Raw genomic sequence first — 21476 nt, 5'->3', positions numbered from 1 at the left:
GTCAACCCCTCCCATAGCCTGGATAATTAACTGCGCCTGAGGACGAACCCCGGCCGACCCGCTGGGCCACGTGCGCGGAAACAGGAAGTTGCCTGGATGCTCGGCGGGCCGGAGGACAGGTGAAGTGGTGGGGGCCCGGCTCGCCCGGGAGGCTTGGCTTTGCGATCTGCCTCGCTGGGTGCTTGGCCGCCCGCCGCAAGCAGGATTCTCCATGTTTCCTTAGGACCATGCTATGATATTTAGGCTTCTAGGTTAATTGCTATTTCTTGTTACTGCAGACTGGAACCTCCTGGCCTTTTTAGGATTGAGAGGTAGCTGAAAAAGCGGTGTTCTGGGAATTAGTCATTTACTTGCTGGAGAATCACGATTACTTAAGGCCCAGGTAGCAAATCGTAGGCGCCTCTCGCTTTCTAGTTTGCTGATGTAAATTGACCAAAAAAAAAAAAAATCCGTCTTATTTAAGGTGGAACATTTAACATTCGAATAGCCATTGATGACACTGTGGTAATATATTTAAGGTAATGGACAAGTAAGAGAAAAAACTATGGATCAGTGCATATTACACATTTTTTAGTGCTGTTTTTGGGGGGAGGGAATTTAGATATTTAATGATGGCTTTGAAGTTAAAACTCAGTCAATGGATGAAGTGTTTTGTTCTCAGTTATGGATTGCAGCTGCTATTTTTATGTGTTGGGCAATACAGAGCAGTGTGGCATGCGTATATTGTATGTTAATATTTTGTGCTGTAATTTACCAGAGCTATTCGTGAGCAATGACATGTCAGTCATTTTTCTTTAGCTGGTTTTTTGTTTGTGTGTTTGTTTACTTTAAACACTGATCGGGTTCCTTCTCTGTGTGCTGCAGGGCAGCACCTGCTGTACCCTCTGGGACTGATGCATTATCCACTTTAAAAAGTGGTTAACCGAAGGAAAGATTCTTCAGCAACAACACACACATATTTGCTTTATTTTGCGCTCTGATTTGGGGGAACACAAGCCAACTTAGAGCTTCTTCATCTCATCTCACCAGTCTCATCTACCAGTTGTATTGTTTAAAAGGTGAGAAGGTGACTCAGTGATATTCCCTAAACCCAGGCTCCCAAGACTTCTTTTTATATATAAAGGTAGTATATTTTTTTTTATTTTTTATTTTTAAAGATTTTATTTATTTGACAGAGAGGGACAGCGAGAGAGGGAACACAAGCAGGGGGAGTGGGAGAGGGAGAAGCAGGCTTCCTGCTGAGCTGGGAGCCTGATGCAGGGCTCGATCCCAGGACCCTGGGATCATGACCTGAGCCGAAGGCAGATGCTTAACGACCGAGCCACCCAGGCGCCCCTATAAAGGTAGTATATTTAGATCCAAAAGGAAGCCCTTGCTATAGGACATCGTTAGCTTGTAGGGTCCTGTGTGTGTGTTCGTGTGCCTCTTCCTTTTTTTAGAAAATTGTGGCAAAACCTGCATAATATAAAATTTAACATTTTAACCATTTTTTTTTTAAAGATTTTATTTATTTATTTGACAGAGAGAGAGATAGCAAGAGCAGGAACACAAGCAGGGGGAGTGGGAGAGGGAGAAGCAGGCTTTCTGCCGAGCAGGGAGCCCGATGTGGGACTCGATCCCAGGACCCTCGGATCATGACCTGAGCTGAAGGCAGACGTTTAACGACTGAGCCACCCAGGTACCCAACATTTTAACCATTTTAAGCTTATAGTTCAGTGACATTAAGTACATTCACATTATTCTTCAACTGTCACCACTATCCATTTACAGAACTTTTTCTTTTTCCCCAGTTGAAACTCCATATCCATTACGTAATGACTGCCCATCCCCCCCAACCCTGGCCCTGGCAACCACCATTTTACTTTCTGTCTCTATGAATTTGACTACTGTAGGTCCCCCATATAAGTAGAATCATACAGTACTTTGTCTTTCTGTGTCTGACTTATTTCACTTAGCATAATGTCCTCAAGGTTCATCTATGCTGTATCATGTATCAGGATATGATTAAATTAAAAAATATTTAATTGTGGTAAAATATACAAAAAATTTACCATCTTGCTAATTATTAATGGACTTTTCTAGAGCAGTTTTAGGTTCACAGCAAAACTGAGCAGAAAGTAGAGAGTTTCCATATGATCTCTGCTCCCACATAGCACGCTGTCCCCCATTATCAGCATCCTGCACCAGAGTCACACATTGGCTACAATTGATGAACCTACACTAGCACATCAGAATCACCCAGAGGCCATAGTTTACATTAGGTCGGCTCTTGGTGGTGTATATTTTATGGGTTTTAACAATGTATGATATATATCCACCATTATAGTATCATACAGAGTATTTTCACTGCCCTAAATATTTCCTGTGCTCTACCTGTTCATCTGTCTCTTCCTGCCCCTTACCCACCTCCAACCACTGATCTTTTACTGTATCCATAGTTTTGTCTTTTCCAGAATGTCATATAGAAGGAATCCTACAGTATGTAGCCTTTTCAGATTGGCTTCTTTCACTTAATGATACCCAATTAAAGTTCCTCATGTCTTTTCAGGGCTTGATAGCTCCTTTCTTTTTAGCACTGAATAATGTTCCATTGTCCGCAGGTACCATGGTTTATTTATCCATTCACCTATTGAAGGACATCTTGGTTGTTTCCAGGTTTCGGCAATTATGAAGAAAGCGGCTATGTTTATGTCAGGTTTTTGTGTGGACATAAGTTTTAAACTCATTTGGGTAGAATACCAAGCAGGTGTATAGCTCAGTCCAATTAAGTGTATTCACATCGTGGTCCAAGCAATCTTTAGTGCTTTTCCATCTGGCAAAATTGGAACTATACCCATGAAACAACATCTCGCCATTTTCCCTTTTCCCAGCCCCTGGCAACCACCTTGCCATCTACTTTCTGTCTTTATGAATTTGACTACTTTAGGGACCTCATATAAATGGACTCATAGAGTCTTTGTCTTTTTGTGACTGGCTCATTTACCTTAGTATATAATGTCATCAAGATTTATCCATGTTGCTGGTGGGCATTTTATGAGTGCTGATTCCTGGGCCCAAATATTGAAGGTTCTGATTCAGCAAATTTGAGGTGGACTTCAGAAATGCCTGTGTTTGGGGTGCCTGGGTGGCTCAGTCAGTTAAGCATCAGCCTTCAGCTCATGTCCCAGGATCCAGTCCTGCATCGGGCTCCTTGCTCAGCAGGGAGTCTACTTCTCCCTCTGCTTGCTGCTTCCCCTGCTCATGATCTCTCTCTCTCTCTCAAATAAATAAATAAAATCTTAAAAAAAAAAAAAGATTTATCCATGTTGTAGCCTATGTCAGAATTTCTTTCCTTTTTAAGGGCTGAGTAATATTCCATTATATTTAGATATACATATAGCACATTTTGCTTATCTATTCATCTATCCACAGACATTGGGGTCGATCCCATCTTTTGACTCTTGTGAATAATGCTGCTGTGAACATGGGTGTACACATATCTGAGTCCCTGTTTTCAGTTCTTTAAAAAAATTTTTTTTTATTTTTTTTAAATTTTTTTTTTAATTTTTAATTTTTTAAGATTTTATTTATTTATTTGAGAGAGCGAGAATGAGAGAGAGCACATGAGAGGGGGGAGGGTCAGAGGGAGAAGCAGGCTCCCTGCCAAGCAGGGAGCCCGATGTGGGACTCGATCCCGGGACTCCAGGATCATGACCTGAGCCGAAGGCAGTCGCCCAACCAACTGAGCCACCCAGGCGCCCAAAGAAAAATTTTTTTATTCTTTTAGAGATTTTATTTATTTGTCAGAGAGAGAGAGAGAGATCACAAGCAGCGGGAGCAGCAGGCAGAGGGAGAGGGAGAAGCAGGCTTCCCGCTGAGCAAGGAGCCCGACGTAGGACTCGATTCCAGGACCCCGGATCATGACCTGAGCTGAAGGAAGATGCTTAACCGACTGAGCCACCCAGGCGTCCCACCTGCTTTCAGTTCTTTTGAGTATATACCTAAAAGTGAAATTGGTGGATCATATAGTAGTTCTATTTTTAATTTTTTGAGGAACCACCACACCACTTTTTGCAGGCACTGCACCATTTTATATTCCTAGTAACCGTACACAAGCGTTAACAATTTATCCTCATCCTCGTCAATGCTTGTTATTTTATTTTTTGTTTTTTAAAATAACCATCTTGTCTCTCCCCCTCCCCCTTTTCTGTTTCTCTGAGTGACTTGCCTGAGCTCTTGTACTAGGAAAGAACACAACTGGGATATATACTTCCCCAGCTGCCCGGCTCATGCCAGCCCCGGGGTTTAGGAGAGAAATCAGGCGCTACCAGGCATTTTCATGTACTTCCCTTTTAGAAAGAAAGCTGTTTTCTCCAAAAGGGCTCGGGGAAGATTGTCATTACTTCCCTGTCATCAGAGGGCCATGCAAGGTTTTCCTTTGTAAGAGTTCCACACAGGGGCTGTGAGAAAATGTGTTCTGTGCACCTGTTTGCCCGTCTTTAAATTCCTGCCTGTCCCTCTGACCAAGGGGAACAGGACATCTTCTCGAATCTGTTCCTCCTGTTTCTATGGCTGGAGACTGTGACGCATTTAAAGACCAAAGGAGTGATAATATATGTTTGTAATTCTGAAATGTTTGGGACAATAAGGTTAAATGTAGGCCATTTACTCCACAGATGTTATTGAGCACTTACTGTTTGCAGGCACCATCCTGGGCACTGGCAGAGGCGGGATGTGAGGATGGGCAAGGCAAGGTCCCTGACTTAGGGAGCTTACAGACTAGTGAAGTCAGAAATACATTTTATATCATGACCAGGACACACAGATCCATGTACAGAAAAGTAGAGACAAGAGTTTTGTGAAATCAACTTTATGATGCCTTACCTTTACTACGTACACTACAGGCTAATGTTTTCAATTCTGTTTTATTCTATCTTGTTTTTTAAAACTCTGGTCACCAACCACTGAACCGATTTCATAAACCAGGGATGGGTTTCTTTTAGCTTTTGGAAAAATTACGGGGTGGTAAATGTGACTGACGTCATCATGTGTGATGTCAGGAATAAGGTGTGTGTAGGGGGTAGAAATCAAAATCGCACAGATTCTGCACTTGAGTTCTCACCAGGGCCTCCTGGGACCTTTAATATCAAACCTTGCTCTCTTATAGACGAGTCAGGAAGGGTCCTGAGAGGCGTTGTGTGTCTGCCTTTTGATCCTAACCAGACTGAACAGTGTTGGGAGGCCTGTGTAGTTTTCCTGCTGGGATATCATTTGATGAGCTTAATAAAATTGACAGATTCACTTTGGAGGGTGGGGGTGAGTTGAAAACAATCACATTTTAGGAGCGCCTGGGTGGCTCAGTCGGTTAAGCCGCTGCCTTTGGCTCAGGTCATGATCCCGGGGTCCTGGGATCGAGCCCCGCATGGGGCTCCCTGCTCAGCGGGAAGCCTGCTTCTCCCTCTCCCTCTGCCTGCCTCTCTCTCTCCCTCTGCCTGCCTCTCTGCCTACTTGTTCTCTCTCTCTCTCTGTCAAATAAATGAATAAAATCTTTTAAAAAAAAATCACATTTTAGTAATTTTGCTTTTTGAACCCAAGTCTGCTAATGCAGAGAAGTGTCTAACATGGACAGAGTTCTTCATCACTTAACCACAAGAAGGCAACACACAGAGAGAATAGTCTCTTTATTGAAAGCAGTCATGGCCTAGTTGTACATCTAGCGATATAAGATGGATAATCACATTTTCCCCCCCTGTATTTATGGAGGAGGCAAGAAGAGTTGGCCGCATTTGGGCCTGGGTAGAGCACTCCACAGTGCTCTGATGAGGGACCAGGCCCCCCTTTCATTTTATCTTGGAAAGAACACAGTTTCTCTTCATTAGCCTGTAACAGCCGAGACGTGGAAGACAGAGCAGCATTTGGTTATTCGGGCTGCGCGGATGTGGGGATTTTAAGTCACTGACCTACTCATTATGGTTGAGATACAAGTTCAGGTTTACATTTAGTGAGGAAAGGGTCTAGGGACTTTGGATGTCAAGTGTTAGAAAGTCCAACTTGGTACATGAGTGGAGAACGACGGCCACAGCTTCTAGATTCTCTGCAGTTGCTGGGCTTCATTCTCCTTACTCTGATTAAGGCTATTTGACTTGAGTTCCATTGCTTCTGAATTCACCAGAGTGGAAGGCTTGCTCTCTAATCTAATCCTGACATACCTGCCTCACGGAAGGTTTCACTGTTTAAAAAACGCACATTTGTGAACATCATTTCTGTCAACCCCATGACATCAGTGGTGGCAGCACTGTGACCCCCATTGTGAGGCTCAGAAAGGGTAAGTGGCTTGCCCAGAGTCACATAGCAGAGCTGTATGTTGGGCTTTTTCCAGTTCAGCGTAGCTGTTTTCCACCGGTTGGTATTCATAACCTAGGATGAGATACTGGAAGAGGAAAGAGTGGAAGGTTCCCTGTAGAGCTCTGAGGTTTTCTTCTTTCCTCCCGAGAAAGGTACGCTCCGTTGTGCCGGGTCTGCCCCTGTGCTGGAAATGTCCGTTGCTCCCTATTCCTCGTGGTCAGCGTGTTCCTTTCACAGGTCAGCTACGGCCATAAATGAGGACGCCGTGCTGTCCCTGAGGTTGGCTTGAGCACAAGGAGAGGGCACTTCATGGGCATCTGGAAGCAGCCATAAGGGGGGAGCTCATTACTCATGTGTGCCTGGCGCTGGCCTTGCTGTGGCATTTCTAGGGGGACGGTGGGCCCCCTGCCCCACCCCCCATCGGCCATGGGCCCTAAAAGTTACTCTGGCTTCATTTCAGGAGGGAAAAGGGGGGTGTGGGTGTGTGTGTTTTGGCCATCGCCTTGAAGACAACATCGGGGAGTACTAATTTGCAGAGTAGTACAATGAGTTTGGATAGAGAAAGCAAAGTAGATTTCCAAGATTTGAGCAAAAGGAATTTTGTTTAAGGATTTGGTGTCAGAAGTTGTCAAACAATGGTTTTCACCCCATGAGGAGTTCTGTTTCTTATACCACAGAGCTGAGTCACATGGTGTTAGGGTTTTCACAAGAAAATATGTAACAGTACCAGCTAGCTTGCTCTCCCTCTTTCCCTGTCCTTCATCCGTTCCTCCCTCCCTCCCTCCTTCCCCGCCCTGCCCTCTTCCTTCCTCCCCTATTCCCCTCCCCCTCCCCTCCCTCCTTCCTCCCACCTCCCTTCTTCCTTCCCTTCCTTTATTCTAAGTCCTCTGGCTGGAGGGCTCTTTGTAGGATATTTTTTATGTCTTTACAGAAAAAAGAACATAGATGCTTGTGGGAAGGGCAGGGACTCCCCCAACCTTTTGTTTGCCCCGTGGCCCTCCTTATCTGAGCTGTCAGCCTGGGGCCAGAGGCCGGCCGGGCGTCAGCAGGATCAAAGGTACATGGGAGGGGGTGGGTCGGGGAGAGCTCCCCTGGCTTGTCTCTGTGTGTCCTGTCCTGCTTCCGTGGCTCCAGGGAAGCTGAGGGGCTGCAGCCTCTGACCCCCGCTGTGTGCTGCACTTGGACGGCAGCCTGGGCCTGCCTTGGTCCAGGCCGCTCCTGTCCCCTGGTCGTGTTCCGAACCTTAGTTACAACTCCCGAAACCAGCTTCTTAGATGAAAGGAAGTGGGTGTAGAGGAGCAATTACGAAGTCGTCATTCTGGTTTTCAGCTCCGGGAAAACCTGGAGCCTCTAAAGAGCAAAAGTCTGCTTGTAGGGCTGGCCCCAGGAGGCCGGGCTCCCTCCTCCCGGCAAGTCTGAGGAAACGTGAAGGTTTTTGGGAAGTTTCAGCTGCTGTGGTTAGGATTTCAGAAGACTCTTGGGCCTTTTGAAAGAAAGTGAGATAGTAACACCAAATGGTTTCTTCTGATATATTTGATTGACTCAAACCAAAGGAAATGAGATGGTATTGAGAAATACATTCATGATTCCTTTGAGGCTCTCTCTTTCTCTCTTTTATGAGCATCACCCAAATAGAGGATCCATGTTCTTCGTCTCCCTGGTGAATGGTTACTAGGGGCATTTGTACCTCATTCTGGAGTTCGATTGCTGAGAGGTGGATGACAGCAAGAGACGCGTTACTCTGTCCTCCTGGGCATCAGATGAAGCACTGGCCTCACCGGGTGGAATCATGCACAGGGGGACCGCGCTCCCTGAGGGGCCTGGGACTGTCCTGGCTTACACCATTGTCCCGTCTTTATTATCCTTAATGCCACTTTTCCCTCTCAAACATGTCCCCGGTTGGAAGATAAAGCATCCGGTGATTCTAGAGACGTGGCCCACGTGGTTCATCCTTTGAGAAACCGACTGGGCGAGGAGGTTCTGAGGAGAGGACAGCGTGTGGCACGTGGTCACCGGTGGTCGGACCTCTTGATAAAGATAGATGGGTGTTCGGAGTAGAATTGCAGGACGAGTGTTTGATCCCTGATTACATGCACCCCTGCCTTTGACCTCCCTGTCTGAAAGGACACATTTACAATCTGGGATTCCTGTCCTGTTCCCTCTTCAATCAAGGATTTACTGTAAATAATGCCATTCGAGAGCAGGCAGAGGAAGGGTGAACATTTGGGCCCAGAGCCATTCCTGCCCCTCCGATCCTGTCATTTCTTCTTTTCTGAAAAGCCACAGATGTTGTCAGTGCTCCATTTGGAGGAGCAGGAAGGGCATCCATCATTTATCACTTTCAATTCTGAGGTTCTGTTTTAAACTTTTGATAATGGCTCAAAATATGTGTTTGCCCCCATTTATTTTTCTTTAGGTAAGATTTAAAAAATTTTCTGTAGCTTAATGGTTGGTTGTTATGTAGAACGCCACTGTGCTGTAAGCTAGGGACTCTTACAGGGACTCAGGCTTATGTGCAGATGTGGACAGTTCTGGAAACTGAATTTTGCAGAGATTATTTTAGACCCTCCAGGAGAGAGAGTGTTCTTGACCCCTTGCCTATCAGCCATATGAGGTTTCCTGGATTCATCTTAGAAAAGCGTCCCCCCCAGGAAGGGATTTTCTATATTTATTGGCTCAGTGAGGATCTGTGGTCAGTGGCCCTCTAAGCCTCCCCCGAGAGACTTCCGGAGCTTCTCCCTTTCCAGTTCTCTGCAGCTATCAGGTCACTGCCCTTTAAGATCCTGGTCGGGAGCCTAAGGTGAGGAACATCAGTAGCATGTCATTTCTTTTCTTTTTTTTTTTTTTTAAGATTTTATTTATTTATTTTGAGAGAGAGAGAGAGTGCACACAAGCTGGGGGGGAGGGGCAGAAAGAGAGGGAGAAGCAGACTCCCTGCTGAGGGGCTTGATCCTGGGATCCTGGAATCATGATCTGAGCCGAAGGCAGACGCTTAACTGACTGAGCCACCCAGGCGCCCTGCGTGTCACTTTTTTTTTTTTTTAAGTATTTTGTTTTAAGATTTTTATTTATTTATTTGACAGAGAGAGACACAGCGAGAGAGGAAACACAAGCAGGGGGAGCGGGAGAGGGAGAAGCAGGCTTCCCACGTAGCAGGGAGCCCGATGCAGGGCTCGATCCCAGGACCCTGGGATCATGACCTGAGACGAAGGCAGACGCTTAACGACTGAGCCCCCCATGTGCTCCGCGTGTCACTTCTTAAAGCCTGTTTCAGGTCATCCTTGTACCGACCTTTCTCTTCAGATGTGTCAGAAGTGGATGCTTTTTTTTTTTTAAAATAGGATACAAACTTCATTTATGATTCATTTAAACATTTTAAAGTTTCCCATAGAGAAACCACTGTACATAGATGTCTTCTAACAGAAGGCCATCCAGAATTTTAAGGCTCATTTGCAGGTGAAAACCCATATTCTTGCAAACATATAATCCAGATGCCGTGTTGACAGATGGGTGGCTCTGTGAGACCCTGGTCTCTGAGCCCAGAGTGGAATGTATTGCTCAGCATCCCTGAAGCACATTGTCCATGAATATTCAATTCTTTTGTGGAAAAGCAATATGGAAAAGTGCTGAATTCACACCAGAGGCAACACAATACAGGGGGCTGCTGGCCTGTTGATTTGTAAGGTCGAGGTGTGGGAGTCAAGTTTTGGGAGTCAAGTTATACTTACTTAATATTTGTTGACTGTTCCATTATGTCTCCTACCTTTTTTTTTTTTTAAAGATTTTATTTATTTATTTGAGATTGAGAGAGAGCACGAGTTGCGGGGCAGAGGGTGAGGGAGAAGCAGGTTCCCCTCTGAGCAGGGAGCCCAATGTAAGGCTCAATCCCAGGACCCCGGGATCATGACCTGAGCCGAAGGCTTAACTGACTGAGCCACCAAGGTGCCCCTTATGTCTCCTACCTTAACATCCTCTGGAGGGATTCTTATTTAATGATTTCCAAAGTGGCAGTGAAACTTTATCGTGTTAGAGGGAGGATCATTCTTATAGCATGATCCAACATATTATCCTGTACAAGTACTGGACACTTCATTTATTTGGGAATATAGGTGCGATTCTATAACTCATTAGTTCTTTCTTTTTTTTTTTTTAAGATTTTATTTATTTATTTGACAGAGAGACACAGCGAGAGAGGGAACACAAGCAGGGGGAGTGGGAGAGGGAGAAGCAGGCTTCCTGCGGAGCAGGGAGGCAGAGGGAGGCGGAGGGAGGCGGAGGGAGCCCGATGTGGGGCTCCATCCCAGGACCCTGGGATCATGACCTGAGCCGAAGGCAGACGCTTAACGACTGAGCCACCCAGGCGTCCCTGTAACTCATTAGTTCTTAATAGAAGGAGTGTTTATGGCATTATTAAGAAACGTAATCTGATCCTTTCTCTTCCCCCTGTAGGTACATGGCTAAGCGCTGGACACCTTACCAGGATTCCACAGTTCTCTCATGGTGAATTCTTGATGGATTTCACTCCTCGATGCTGGTGACTCCTGGGCAGGAGACATGGCTCTGATTCGGCTGGGGTTTGGAAGACAGCATCTTTGTCTGCTAAAGAGAAGGAGTTCCTTGCTGTTGAAACTCACAGCTGTTGTCTTTGCCGTGCTTCTGTTTTGTGAATTTTTAATCTATTACTTAGTGATCTTTCGGTGTGATTGGCCTGAGGTGAAAACTCCAGCCCACGACAGTGGACAAAAGACTCTGAAAGCCATGTTTTTGGCTGATACCCACTTGCTTGGGGAAGTGCGAGGCCATTGGCTAGACAAATTACGAAGGTAGGAGCTACAATCAGGAATCTTTCTGAAATTCTACAGGCAAAAAGGGTGAATCCCTCTCCCTATAGGTCAGGGTGGTCATTAGTTATTTACCTCTCAAAGAGAGACATATGGGGCATTTGACTTTTCCTTGAACATACTGTTTGCAGAGCATCTGTTATTTATAAGGACCCAGGATTTGGGAGGCAGGTCTGGGTTTGAGTCTTGTGACTTTGGACCATTTCCTAGGGCCCCTCCAAGCCTGACTCTGCCTCCTTGTTTGTAACTGGTTAATACCAGAGACTTCACAGGCCGTGTGAGGAAAATGCCCACGGCAAGGTCTGGCACATGGGTGTGGTCGGCCTGGCTTGGTGGTCCCCCCTGGCAGTTGCTGGTGTGTCTTGAGCCCACTTGGTGTCTGCCTGCTCTGGGCAGCCAGAGCAGAGCAGATGTGGTGGCTGTCACCCTGGGGAGAGGATCAGGTCCTGCCTCGCCAACTTAGACTGGCCCAGCAGAGTCCACCTGCTTTCCCATCAGAAGGCTTTTTAGGGGCGCCTGGGTGGCTCAGTTGGTTAAGCGTCTGCCTTTGGCTCAGGTCATGATCCCGGGGTCCTGGGTTCGAGCTCCGCATTGGGCTCCCTGCTTGGTGGGGAGCCTGCTTCTCCCTCTTCCTGCTGCTCCCCCTTCTTGTGTTCTCGCTCTCTGACAAATAAATAAATAAAATCTTTTTTTTAAAAAAAAGGCTTTTTAAAAAATTTAATTGTGGTAAAGTACACGTAACATAAAAGTTACCATCGTAAACAGTTTTAAGTGTGTATTTCAGTGGCATCAAGTACATTCACGTGGTGGTGCAGCCGTCACCGCCAGCCATCTCTAGAATGTTGTCTTCTTCCCAAACTGAAACTTGGTCCTCATTAAATACCGACTCCCCGTTCCCCCTTCTCCCAGCCCCTGCCCCCACCATGCTCCTTTCTGGCTCTCTGGATTTGACTCCTCTAGGTCCCCCATATAAGTGGAGTTGTGCAATATTTGTCCTTTTGTGTCTGGCTTATTTCACTGAGCAGAATGTCCTCCAGGTCCGTCCGTGTTGGGGCATGTGTCAGAATTTCCTCCCTTTTTTTTTTTTTTTTAAAGATTTTATTTATTTGAGAGAGAATGAGATAGAGAGAGAGCATGAGAGGGGCAGGGTCAGAGGGAGAAGCAGACTCCCTGCTAAGCAGGGAGCCTGAACTTCCTCCGTTTTTAAGGCGGGGTGCTATTGCAGTGTATATTTAGACCATGTTTTGTTTCTCCGTCCATTTGTTGATGGATACGTCCACCTTTTGGCTGTCGTGAATTACGCCCACCAGAAGGTGACTGGTGGGCTTTCAGCCACCAGGGCAGCAGAGTTCTCTTCTTGCCCCTGGTGACCCCCCCACCCTGACCCCTTTTCCTCATGACTGCATTTGTGCCTCCCAAACAGGTCTTTATCCTTGTGAGCAGGAATATCCCTGGAGGACTCTGGATATGGGTGAACCTAATGTTGAGTGGGAGGGGGAGAGGTGTAATGTCCCCAGGGGTGAGGGAAGAAGGCAAGACAAAAGAAGGAAGGGTGGAGGGGCTGCCGTCCTTCTGTACTCGAGTTTTAAACCAAAGGAGGCATGAGGTAGAGAAGGGCCTGGGTGAGACCTCCTTTGACTTCATTTGGGCCTTAGCAGTTGAGCCTTCTTCCCTGCCCTCTTGCTGCTGCGGTTTCTAGATGCTTTCTTCTCCAGGGTGAGTAACATTCAATCGAGAAAAACAGAACTGGATTTTGGGAGGTATCTTGAGTGGAGGTGTGCGCCATGCAACAGTTTATATGGGGCCTGGATCAGGGTCCTCGCTGACCTCAAATTATCTTTCCCTATTTCTGTGCCCTGGGATGTCACAGTCCCCTTTGGTAGGGGAGAGACTGTGAGGCTTGGAAGTTTTGCTTAAGGAGGTTGCCTTAAAAAGGAGGGAAGAATTGGGATCCTTAGGAAAATGACACAGGTCAGAGTTGGCCAGGGAGAGTGGTTCGAGAAAGCACTGACATTTGGACGCCTACTCTGTGTCAGTGCTGGGCCCATGACAAATGCTATCTCATTTAATCCCATAACTTCCCTGTGAGAGTAGGTTTTATTATTCCCATTTACCAACGAAGAATAGGAATCAGAGAGAGTAGGTGACATTCTCAAGGCGGGACAAGGGCTTATGGGTGGAGCTGGGGTGTTAACTCGTTGCCTGTCAGGTCTGGATCCCAGGCGGGATTCTTTTTTTTAAAGATTATTTACTTATTTGAGAGAGAGAGTGAGTGAGAGTGAGCACGAGCTGGGGGTAGGTGGGGCGGAGGGACAAGGAGACTCCCTGCTGAGCAGGGAGCCTGATACGGGATTCGATCCCAGGACCCTGGGATCATGACCTGAGCCGAAGGCAGACGCTTAACCGACGGAGTCCCCCAAGCGCCCCCCAGGCTCTTTTCATTCACTTGTCTTACCTACAGATGAGTCCTTGGATGTCTGAAATCTACAGGATTTACAGTTTTGATATTGGCTAGTCTGATTCTCCCATTATCTTCCCCCAATTCTGAAGGCAGGCAGGAAGTTGAGGTCCTTCAAGGAGAACTGAAATTTAAGGCAGATGCTATCATCTTGGTGTGGTGCAAAATCAGTCTACACAGGGCATCTTTGGAAGCTGCGTTGAGCTCTCCCTGACCTTTGGGGCTTGTCGTGACTGAGGGATGGCTTCTGGGGTGCAGTGTGGGGTCTGATCTGTGGGTGCCACATAGGGGAAGTCAGCCTTTAAGATGTGTGGGCGGGGCAGCCCGACTCTCCCTCAGCCTCCTTGTTCCCCACATTTAATCAGATATGGACTCTGACCTTGCAGGCCTGGATGGGAATGCAGGGGTGGGGCCGTGGAAGGAGAATGTGACTATTCGGTTCACTTTTTAAATGGCCCATAAGACAGATCTAGGCTCTACTTAAGAAAGAGACTGATGCTGTGCTTTTTCCTGTTGACCTCAAGGGAGTGGCAAATGGAGAGAGCCTTCCAGACGGCTCTGTGGTTGTTGCAGCCAGAAGTCGTCTTCATTCTAGGGGACATCTTTGATGAAGGGAAGTGGAGCTCCTCCCAGGTAGGACCCTGTGGTCCGGGCACCCTAATCCTGCTTTGAGGGTCCAGGACAGGCAGCCCAGAAAAATCCATGAAGCAGTATCTGTGAGGCTTGGAAGTTTTGCTTAGCACCAACACTAAACATGTATAGTCCCTCTTGAAGCTTATTAGGGTCTGTATCTCATGCCAGTCTTGGGTCAGGCAAGCTAATCTTAGACAGTTGACCCTTGCGCAGTGCCGGAGTATGGACGCTGACCTTGTGCAGTCAAAAATCTGTGTATAACTTCTGATTCTCCCAAAACTTAACTACTAATTGCCCACTATGGACTGGAAACCTTGCTGGTAACACAGTCAGTTAACACACAGTTCGTATGTTACGTGTATTCTATTCTGTATTCTTAGAATAAAGTCAGCTAGAGAAAAGAAAATGTTGCTAAGAAAATCATAAGGAAGAGAAAATACCTTCATGGTACTGTACTGTCTTTATAAAAAAAGTCCGCGTATAAGCTGACGCACTCCCAGTTCAAACTCATGTTGTTCGACTCTCCACTGTATTTGTTTATATAGGAAATAGGTAGATTAGTCAGAGCTCACTTTGTTGGAATGCACATTCCCGTGAGCCTCTCAGGAAGTGGAAAAAGAGGCAAGGTGCATGCAATTTCACTTGTCACCAGAATTACGGAATACATATTGAAATGTAATTTGACTTTACACTTGATTATTTAACCATGAAATTATGAGAATTGTGCTATAAAAGTTACTTGCTACCCTCCTTTTAAATTTTTTAAATTTATCAGAGAGAGAGTGAGTTGGGGGAGGAGCAGAGGGAGAGGGAGAAAGAAACTCAAGCAGACTCTGTGCTGAGAGCAGAGCCCAACGTGGGGCTTGATCTCACAACCCTGAGATCATGACCTCAGCTGAAATCAAGATTTGGATGCTTAACCACAACTGTGCCACCCGGGCACCCCTCCTCTTAGCAGAAGGAGCCATGGGGGCCTGGTGTGAGCTTCCTGCGCCTTCAGGGGCCTCCATCTGGGTGTTGAGGTGACCTACGTCTTTCCATAACCAAAGAGAAAGGCTGTTTTCACCTTAGCTATCAAAATATTTTACTTACTATATTCCTGGAATTAATGGAAAAAAGAAAAAACTGTTTTGCTGCTTAGTTAAAAATGTTTGGTCATGAATGGTTTTAGGAGGGATTTTGGGGGGTGGGATATTTAAAAAAATTTTTTTTATTTAAATTCAATTCAATTAACATAGTGTATTATTAGTTTCAGAGGTAGAGTTCAGTGATTCATCAGTTGTATATAACACCCAGTGCTTGTTACATCAAGTGCCCACCTTAATGCCCATCATCCAATTACCCCATCTCCCACCCACCTCCCCTCCAGCGGCCCTCAGTTTGTTTCCTAGAGTTAAGAGTTTCTTATGGTTTGTTTCCTTCTGTTTTCATCTTATTTTTCCTTCCCTTCGATTATGATCCTCTGTTTTATTTCTTAAATTCCACATATGAGTGAAATCATGTGGTATTTGTCTTTTTCACTTAGCATAATACCCTCTACTTCATCCACATTGTTGCAAATGGCAAGATTTTATTCTTTTTGATGGCTAAGTAGTATTCCATTGTGTGTGTGTGTGTGTGTGTGTGTACATGTATATATGAACCACATCTTTATCCATTCACCTGTTGTTGGACATCTGGGCTCTTTCCATAGTTTGGCTGTTGTGGACATTGCTGCTATAAACACTGGGGTACATGTGCCCCTTCGAATCATTATGTTTGTATCCTTTGGATAAATATCTAGTAGTGTAATTGCTGGGTCGTGGGGTACCTCTATTTTTAACTGAACCTCCATACTGTTTTCCAGAGTGGCTATACTGGGGTGGGATATTTTTTAAAAAGCCATTGGCATTTCCCAGGATAATCCAAAAGCTTTACAAAGAAAGTCTTGGTCCAGATCTGGTTAGAAATCCACGGTTTGGGGTGCCTGGGTGGCTCAGTTAAGTGTCTACCGTCAGCTCAGGTCATGATCCCGGGGTCCTGGATTGAGCCCTGCATCGGGCTCTGTGCTCAGTGGGGAGCCTGCTTCTCCCTCTCCCTCTGCCTGCCTACTTGTGCTCTCTCTCTGTCAAATAAATAAATAAAATCTTTAAAAAAAAAGCAACCCACTGTTTATAGGGTCTCATAATTGAATATGAGATAATGGAAATACTATATGTAACTAGCAACTAGTTATAAAATGAGGTTGGATGTATATGTTGCTTTTGCAAATTAAGGGCAGCATTTTATGTTTTTCTTTTTTTTTTTTAAAGCTTTTATTTATTTATTTGAGAGAGAGAGAGAAAAATCATAAGCGAGAAAGGAGGGGCAGAAGGAGAAGAAGTAGATTCCCCACTGAGCAGGGAGCCTGACATGGGGCTCGATCCCAGGACCCTGAGATCCCAAAGGCAGATGCTTAACTGACTGAGCCACCCAGGCACCCCTTTTTGTTTTTCTAATTTTGTTTGTTAAAGTGAAGTCTTTGTAAATATATTGAAGGACTCTCTCTCTAGCATATTTCTCTAGATTGGGCCTTACTTAAAACTTTTAGGATAAAGTTGATTACTATCCAACTAAGTATTGTCTTCCCTGTGTTTGTCCAATTTATATTTTTAGGCTTAATAAGAAGCAGAATGATACAAACATAATTCTCGAGCTTTAATAGTTAAAGTAAATGTCAGAATAATGTTGAAATTTTGGTTGGATTTTGTCTTTTTTTTCCCCTACATCCTATCCATTCTCATTCTCACAGTGGTAGCCACAGGGAAATGCTAAGATGAGGGATGTGCTCATCCTTGTCTTGGTTGAGACACATGAATTTACTTGACATTTCCTAAGAGCCTGTTCTATAGTGTCCATATCTGGAGTGATTATCAACCTGGGGTCCATGCATGGGCTTCAGGGAATCTTTTTAGGGGATCTTAAAATAATGGGTATATAATTGCCATCTAATTTTTTTTTTTTAAAGATTTTATTTATTTATTTGAGAGAGAGAGAGAATGAGAGACAGAGAGCATGAGAGGGAGGAGGGTCAGAGGGAGAAGCAGACTCCCTGCCGAGCAGGGAGCCCGATGTGGGACTCGATCCCGGGACTCCAGGATCATGACCTGAGCCAAAGGCAGTTGCTTAACCAACTGAGCCACCCAGGCACCCGCCATCTAATATTTTAATATGGGGGAATACCATTTAAAAGCTGACATCAAATTAAATAAATTAAAATATTAAGTCTTGGAAAAAGCAGTATGACATAGAATTAGAAATTCTAGGTTCTACATTAATCTGATTTGGATGGGGGAATTAATTTCTCATCATCAGAATAGGGAGTGTGTGTTTTTTTTTTTTTAGCCACAGGGAAGAGAGGGTTCTCTGGGTCTCAGCAGTGACCCGTTCTGTCATAGGCCTGGGCAGATGATGTGGAGCGGTTTCAGAAAATATTCAGACACCCACGTCACGTGCAGCTGAAGGTGGTTGCTGGCAACCATGACATTGGCTTCCACTATCAGTAAGTAGTTCAGTGAAGCATTGCACCCTGAGAGCTTCGTTAACTGTAACTTTAAACCTGCCGCCATTCAGGTGAGAGCCTTGTTTGTGCTGTGGGGGGGACATTTGGTGGCCTTGAAAGATGTAAGCCCTGGAGCATAAACTCCACAATGGTGAAGGAAAATTTTTGTCTTGGCACATTGTACACCCTTTACGAATCTCTGTTAAATAAATGATTTGTATGTGCCCTTGGGTGATTCTAACTTGAAACTTACATTAATGACCAATTATTTTCTTTGGGACTCAGAAAACAAGACCATTTAGACTTCTGTAAATAATATTTACGTAGTGCTTATGATGTGTCAGCCTGTTTTAAGCACTTTATTATTTTTTTCCTCCAAATTTTTGTTTAAGTTCTAGTTAGTTAACATATGGTATAATATTAGTTTCTGGAGTAGAATTCAGTGATTCATCACTTACATACAGCACCCAGTGCTCATCATAACAAGTGCCCTCCTTAATGCCCATCCCCCATCTAGCCCATCTCCAACCCACCTCCCTCCAGCAACCCTCAGTTTGTTCTCTATTTAAGAATCTCTTATGGTTTGCTTCTCTTTCTCTTTTCCCCCTTCCCCCATGTTCATTTGTTTTGTTTCCCAAATTCCACATATGAGTAAAATCATATGGTATTTGTCTTTCTCTGCCGACTTATTTTGCTCAGCCTAATACACTCTAGCTCCATCCACGTCATTGCAAATGGCAAGATTTCATATTTTTTTGATGGCTGGGTAGTATTCCATGTATATACGCTGCCTCTTCTTTATCCCTTCCTCAGTCGATGGGCTCTTTCCTTACTTGGGCTCTGGTGCTGCTATAAACATCGGGGCTAAGCCCTTTACTTCGATATATCAACTCACTTCATCTTTTCGATGGTCCTAGTATTTTACCCATTGTGCCGTAAGGAAACTGCGGCTCTGGGGACTAAGTCACTTGCCCCAGGCCTTGCAGTCACTCAGTGGTGGAGCTGAGATTTGCCCCTGGCAGCCCGGGGCAGCTGGGGCTCTCCCCTCCCAAAGCTAGCCCGGCGCTCAGATCCCGAGTTATTTCCCGTGTTTCCCCTAACTCTTAAGAGGTCCTAAAATGGCTTGCTCTGAAAAATGTCTCTTTTTACAATTGAATATAGGATGAGCACATACAAAATAAAACGATTTGAGAAAGTTTTCAACCCCGAAAGGCTGTTTTCTTGGAAAGGAATGAAGTGAGTATTATTTGTGAATTCTTATGAAGCCCCTCTGTCCTTTGAACTTCATTTTTTTTTTAAGATTTTTTATTTATTTATTTGACAGAGAGAGACACAGTGAGAGAGGGAACACAAGCAGGAGGAGTGGGAGAGGGAGAAGTGGGCTGTCCGCGGAGCAGGGAGCCGGATGTGGGGCTCGATCCCAGGACCCTGGGATCATGACCTGAGCCGAAGGCAGACACTTAACGACTGAGCCACCCAAGCGCCCCTGAACTTCATTTTCTAAGGGAGCTGTCATCCTGGGTCGGAGCCAGGCTCCGTGTGACCTCCTATACAGTTTCTGATGAAGGCACCGCAGGCCTCATCCCTCCCTGATGGTCACTGTCAGGGTTACCAGCCTGGTGTTCCTTAGCAAGCTGCAAGTGGACTGGCCAGTGTATGACTTTGCCCAGCCACTGAGGGCATTTTCTTCCTGCCTGCAATGTCTCTGGGTGGTAGAAAATTCATCAGCCCAATCTGTAAAGGAGCATATTTTTATTTGTTCAAAATGTACTTCCTTCCCCTTATAAAGGATGCTCTTGTGGGTATGCTCACCCAGGATTTGGGGGCAGGTGTGTTTACTGTGCTTTGGCTGTGTACCACCCCCACTCCCCTCAGTCTTGATTTGTAGACCAAAGCATCCCGACCCTTTCGTCTGACCATGAGCACCAGCTCCCCTTCTGTGTGGCCATTTTCGTGCTGTCTCCGGACCCTCTCAGGTCTGGGTGTGTGTTCGCAGTGCAGTGGACAAGATCGGACACGTTGTTCTGGCTGCAGACCTAGTAGAGAAAGAAAAGGTGGGAGAGGAAGCCTCCTCCTCTTTAGATTGTGGCCCCCATGGGTGTCCAGCACTCGAGGCTTTGGCCGTGGCAGCTCACTGGGTCGATCACAAGAGATGATCTGTGACACTCCCAGAGACCAGGTCAGGGGTTCTCCACCAATGCTCACTCCTCCCCTCCCCTAGGACCGAGTCTCTAAGCTTCCTTTCCTGAGTCCTATAAAGACTTGACATAGTTTTAGTTCTTTTTCCCTTAGCGTAGAGTTTAAGAAACTTTAAACACACTGATCATATTTCAGGTCATTCGGTTTGTCAGCTCCTAATCGCTAAGATTCTTTAAATTTCCCGCAGTGTTTACTGACAGGTACCTTCTTCATGCCCAGTGGTAAGTGTGTAGGAAGTAAGAGTTACTTAATGGGAGTCTGTAAAAGTCTCATGAAGGTGGAGTGGTTTGTAGAGGGCAACCATCACTGACTTTATCAGCACCCTGGTCTGGGATCCTCTGCAGCAGTTAGCTCTGGCCCGCACAGCCCTCCCCGGCCCCCCAGCCTGGTCTGCTGCGTGTACCGACGTCCGCAAATGCTGCGCACGGTTCGCTGAACGTCACGGTCACAGCGCTGCGCGGTTCCTGAGGACTTCCTCGTGGCGGGCAGGTGGTAGTACTGCATTCGGTCCCCAGCAGTCCGTGGCACGGGTGTGCCGCTGTGTCCGCGTCTTCACAGGCGAGGCACAGGGTGACATGGGGGGCGCAGTGGTGCTCCGATCTCAGAGCTCTGTAATCGGGAGTTCTCGCCCATTCAAGGCTAAAACTTGACCGTGTCTTAGACCGCGCTCCCAGTGCAGCGCTGTCGTGCTTTCTTAGTAACTCGTGCCTACGACACGGCGGTCGGGTTGAGGCTACGGCAGCGCTGGGGCGCGTTCTTCAGGCCGTGGGCGCTCAGCTTTAGGGTCTCGGGAGCAGTGTGGCCGGAGGCCGGCCCGGGAAGCCCAGGGGCGCTGACTCTGCGCCTGCTCCCTCCGCCTCAGTTTTGTGCTGGTCAACAGCGTCGCCCTGGAAGGGGATGGCTGCCACATTTGCTCTGAAGCCGAAGGCGAACTCATCGAAATTTCTCACAAACTGAATTGCTCCCGCGAGGTAGGAGAGCACCTGAAGGCACAGGTGCGTCTGCCCTGGCATCTTCTGTGGGGGCGGTCGCTGCACTTTGTGTTTGGTGCATCCCTCAGCGCCCCCTTCCTTTCCTACCGCTCGGGGAGGCCGGCTCTGGCGGCTTAACGGATTTCTCACCGCAGAAACGTGGCCCCGGCCGCTGCCAGGGGGCGCCGCTGCTGCCCGCGTCGGCCCCGGTGCTCCTGCAGGTGAGTGCGCACCGCGCGGCCCCGGCTCCGGGGCTGCGGGGCTGCGGGGCTGCGGGGCTGCGGGGCTCCGGCCCCTCGGCCAGCGCCTGCTGGTCACACGGGACCCTCTCCAAATGCCGGCAGCATTTCCCGCTTTTCCGGAGGAGCGATGCGAATTGTTCCGGGGAGGACGCCGCGCCTCTGGAAGAGCGGGCCATCCCGTTTAAGGAGAGATACGACGTGCTCTCCCGGGAGGCCTCACAGCAGGTTTGCGGGGAGCGGGGGCCCACCCACCGACAGACAGACGGTCGGGGCCGGGGGGGGGGGGGG

General features: G+C 46.7%; 1 protein-coding gene across 6 annotated transcripts in view; it reads left to right on the top strand.

The window, feature by feature from the left end:
• Window positions 1-6: 6 nt before the first annotated feature.
• MPPE1 (metallophosphoesterase 1) overlaps window positions 7-21476 on the top strand; it is a 25235-nt gene continuing 3765 nt past the window's right edge. The window contains exons 1-9 of one of the 6 annotated variants that reach the window (XM_035029298.1): window positions 7-119; window positions 865-1058; window positions 10774-11147; window positions 14148-14256; window positions 17673-17776; window positions 18938-19012; window positions 20838-20970; window positions 21102-21167; window positions 21291-21413. In XM_035029298.1, the coding sequence (XP_034885189.1) occupies window positions 10879-11147; window positions 14148-14256; window positions 17673-17776; window positions 18938-19012; window positions 20838-20970; window positions 21102-21167; window positions 21291-21413 (879 nt within the window). In that variant the 5' untranslated portion in view covers window positions 7-119; window positions 865-1058; window positions 10774-10878. The other 5 variants (XM_035029301.1, XM_035029302.1, XM_035029297.1 and 2 more) reach the window with 5 other exon arrangements.

Source organism: Mirounga leonina, unplaced genomic scaffold (assembly GCF_011800145.1).
Source record: "Mirounga leonina isolate KUSES-001 unplaced genomic scaffold, KU_Mleo_1.0 Mir_228, whole genome shotgun sequence".
Classification (NCBI taxonomy): domain Eukaryota; kingdom Metazoa; phylum Chordata; class Mammalia; order Carnivora; family Phocidae; genus Mirounga; species Mirounga leonina.
This window is presented reverse-complemented; position numbering and strand designations above follow the sequence as displayed.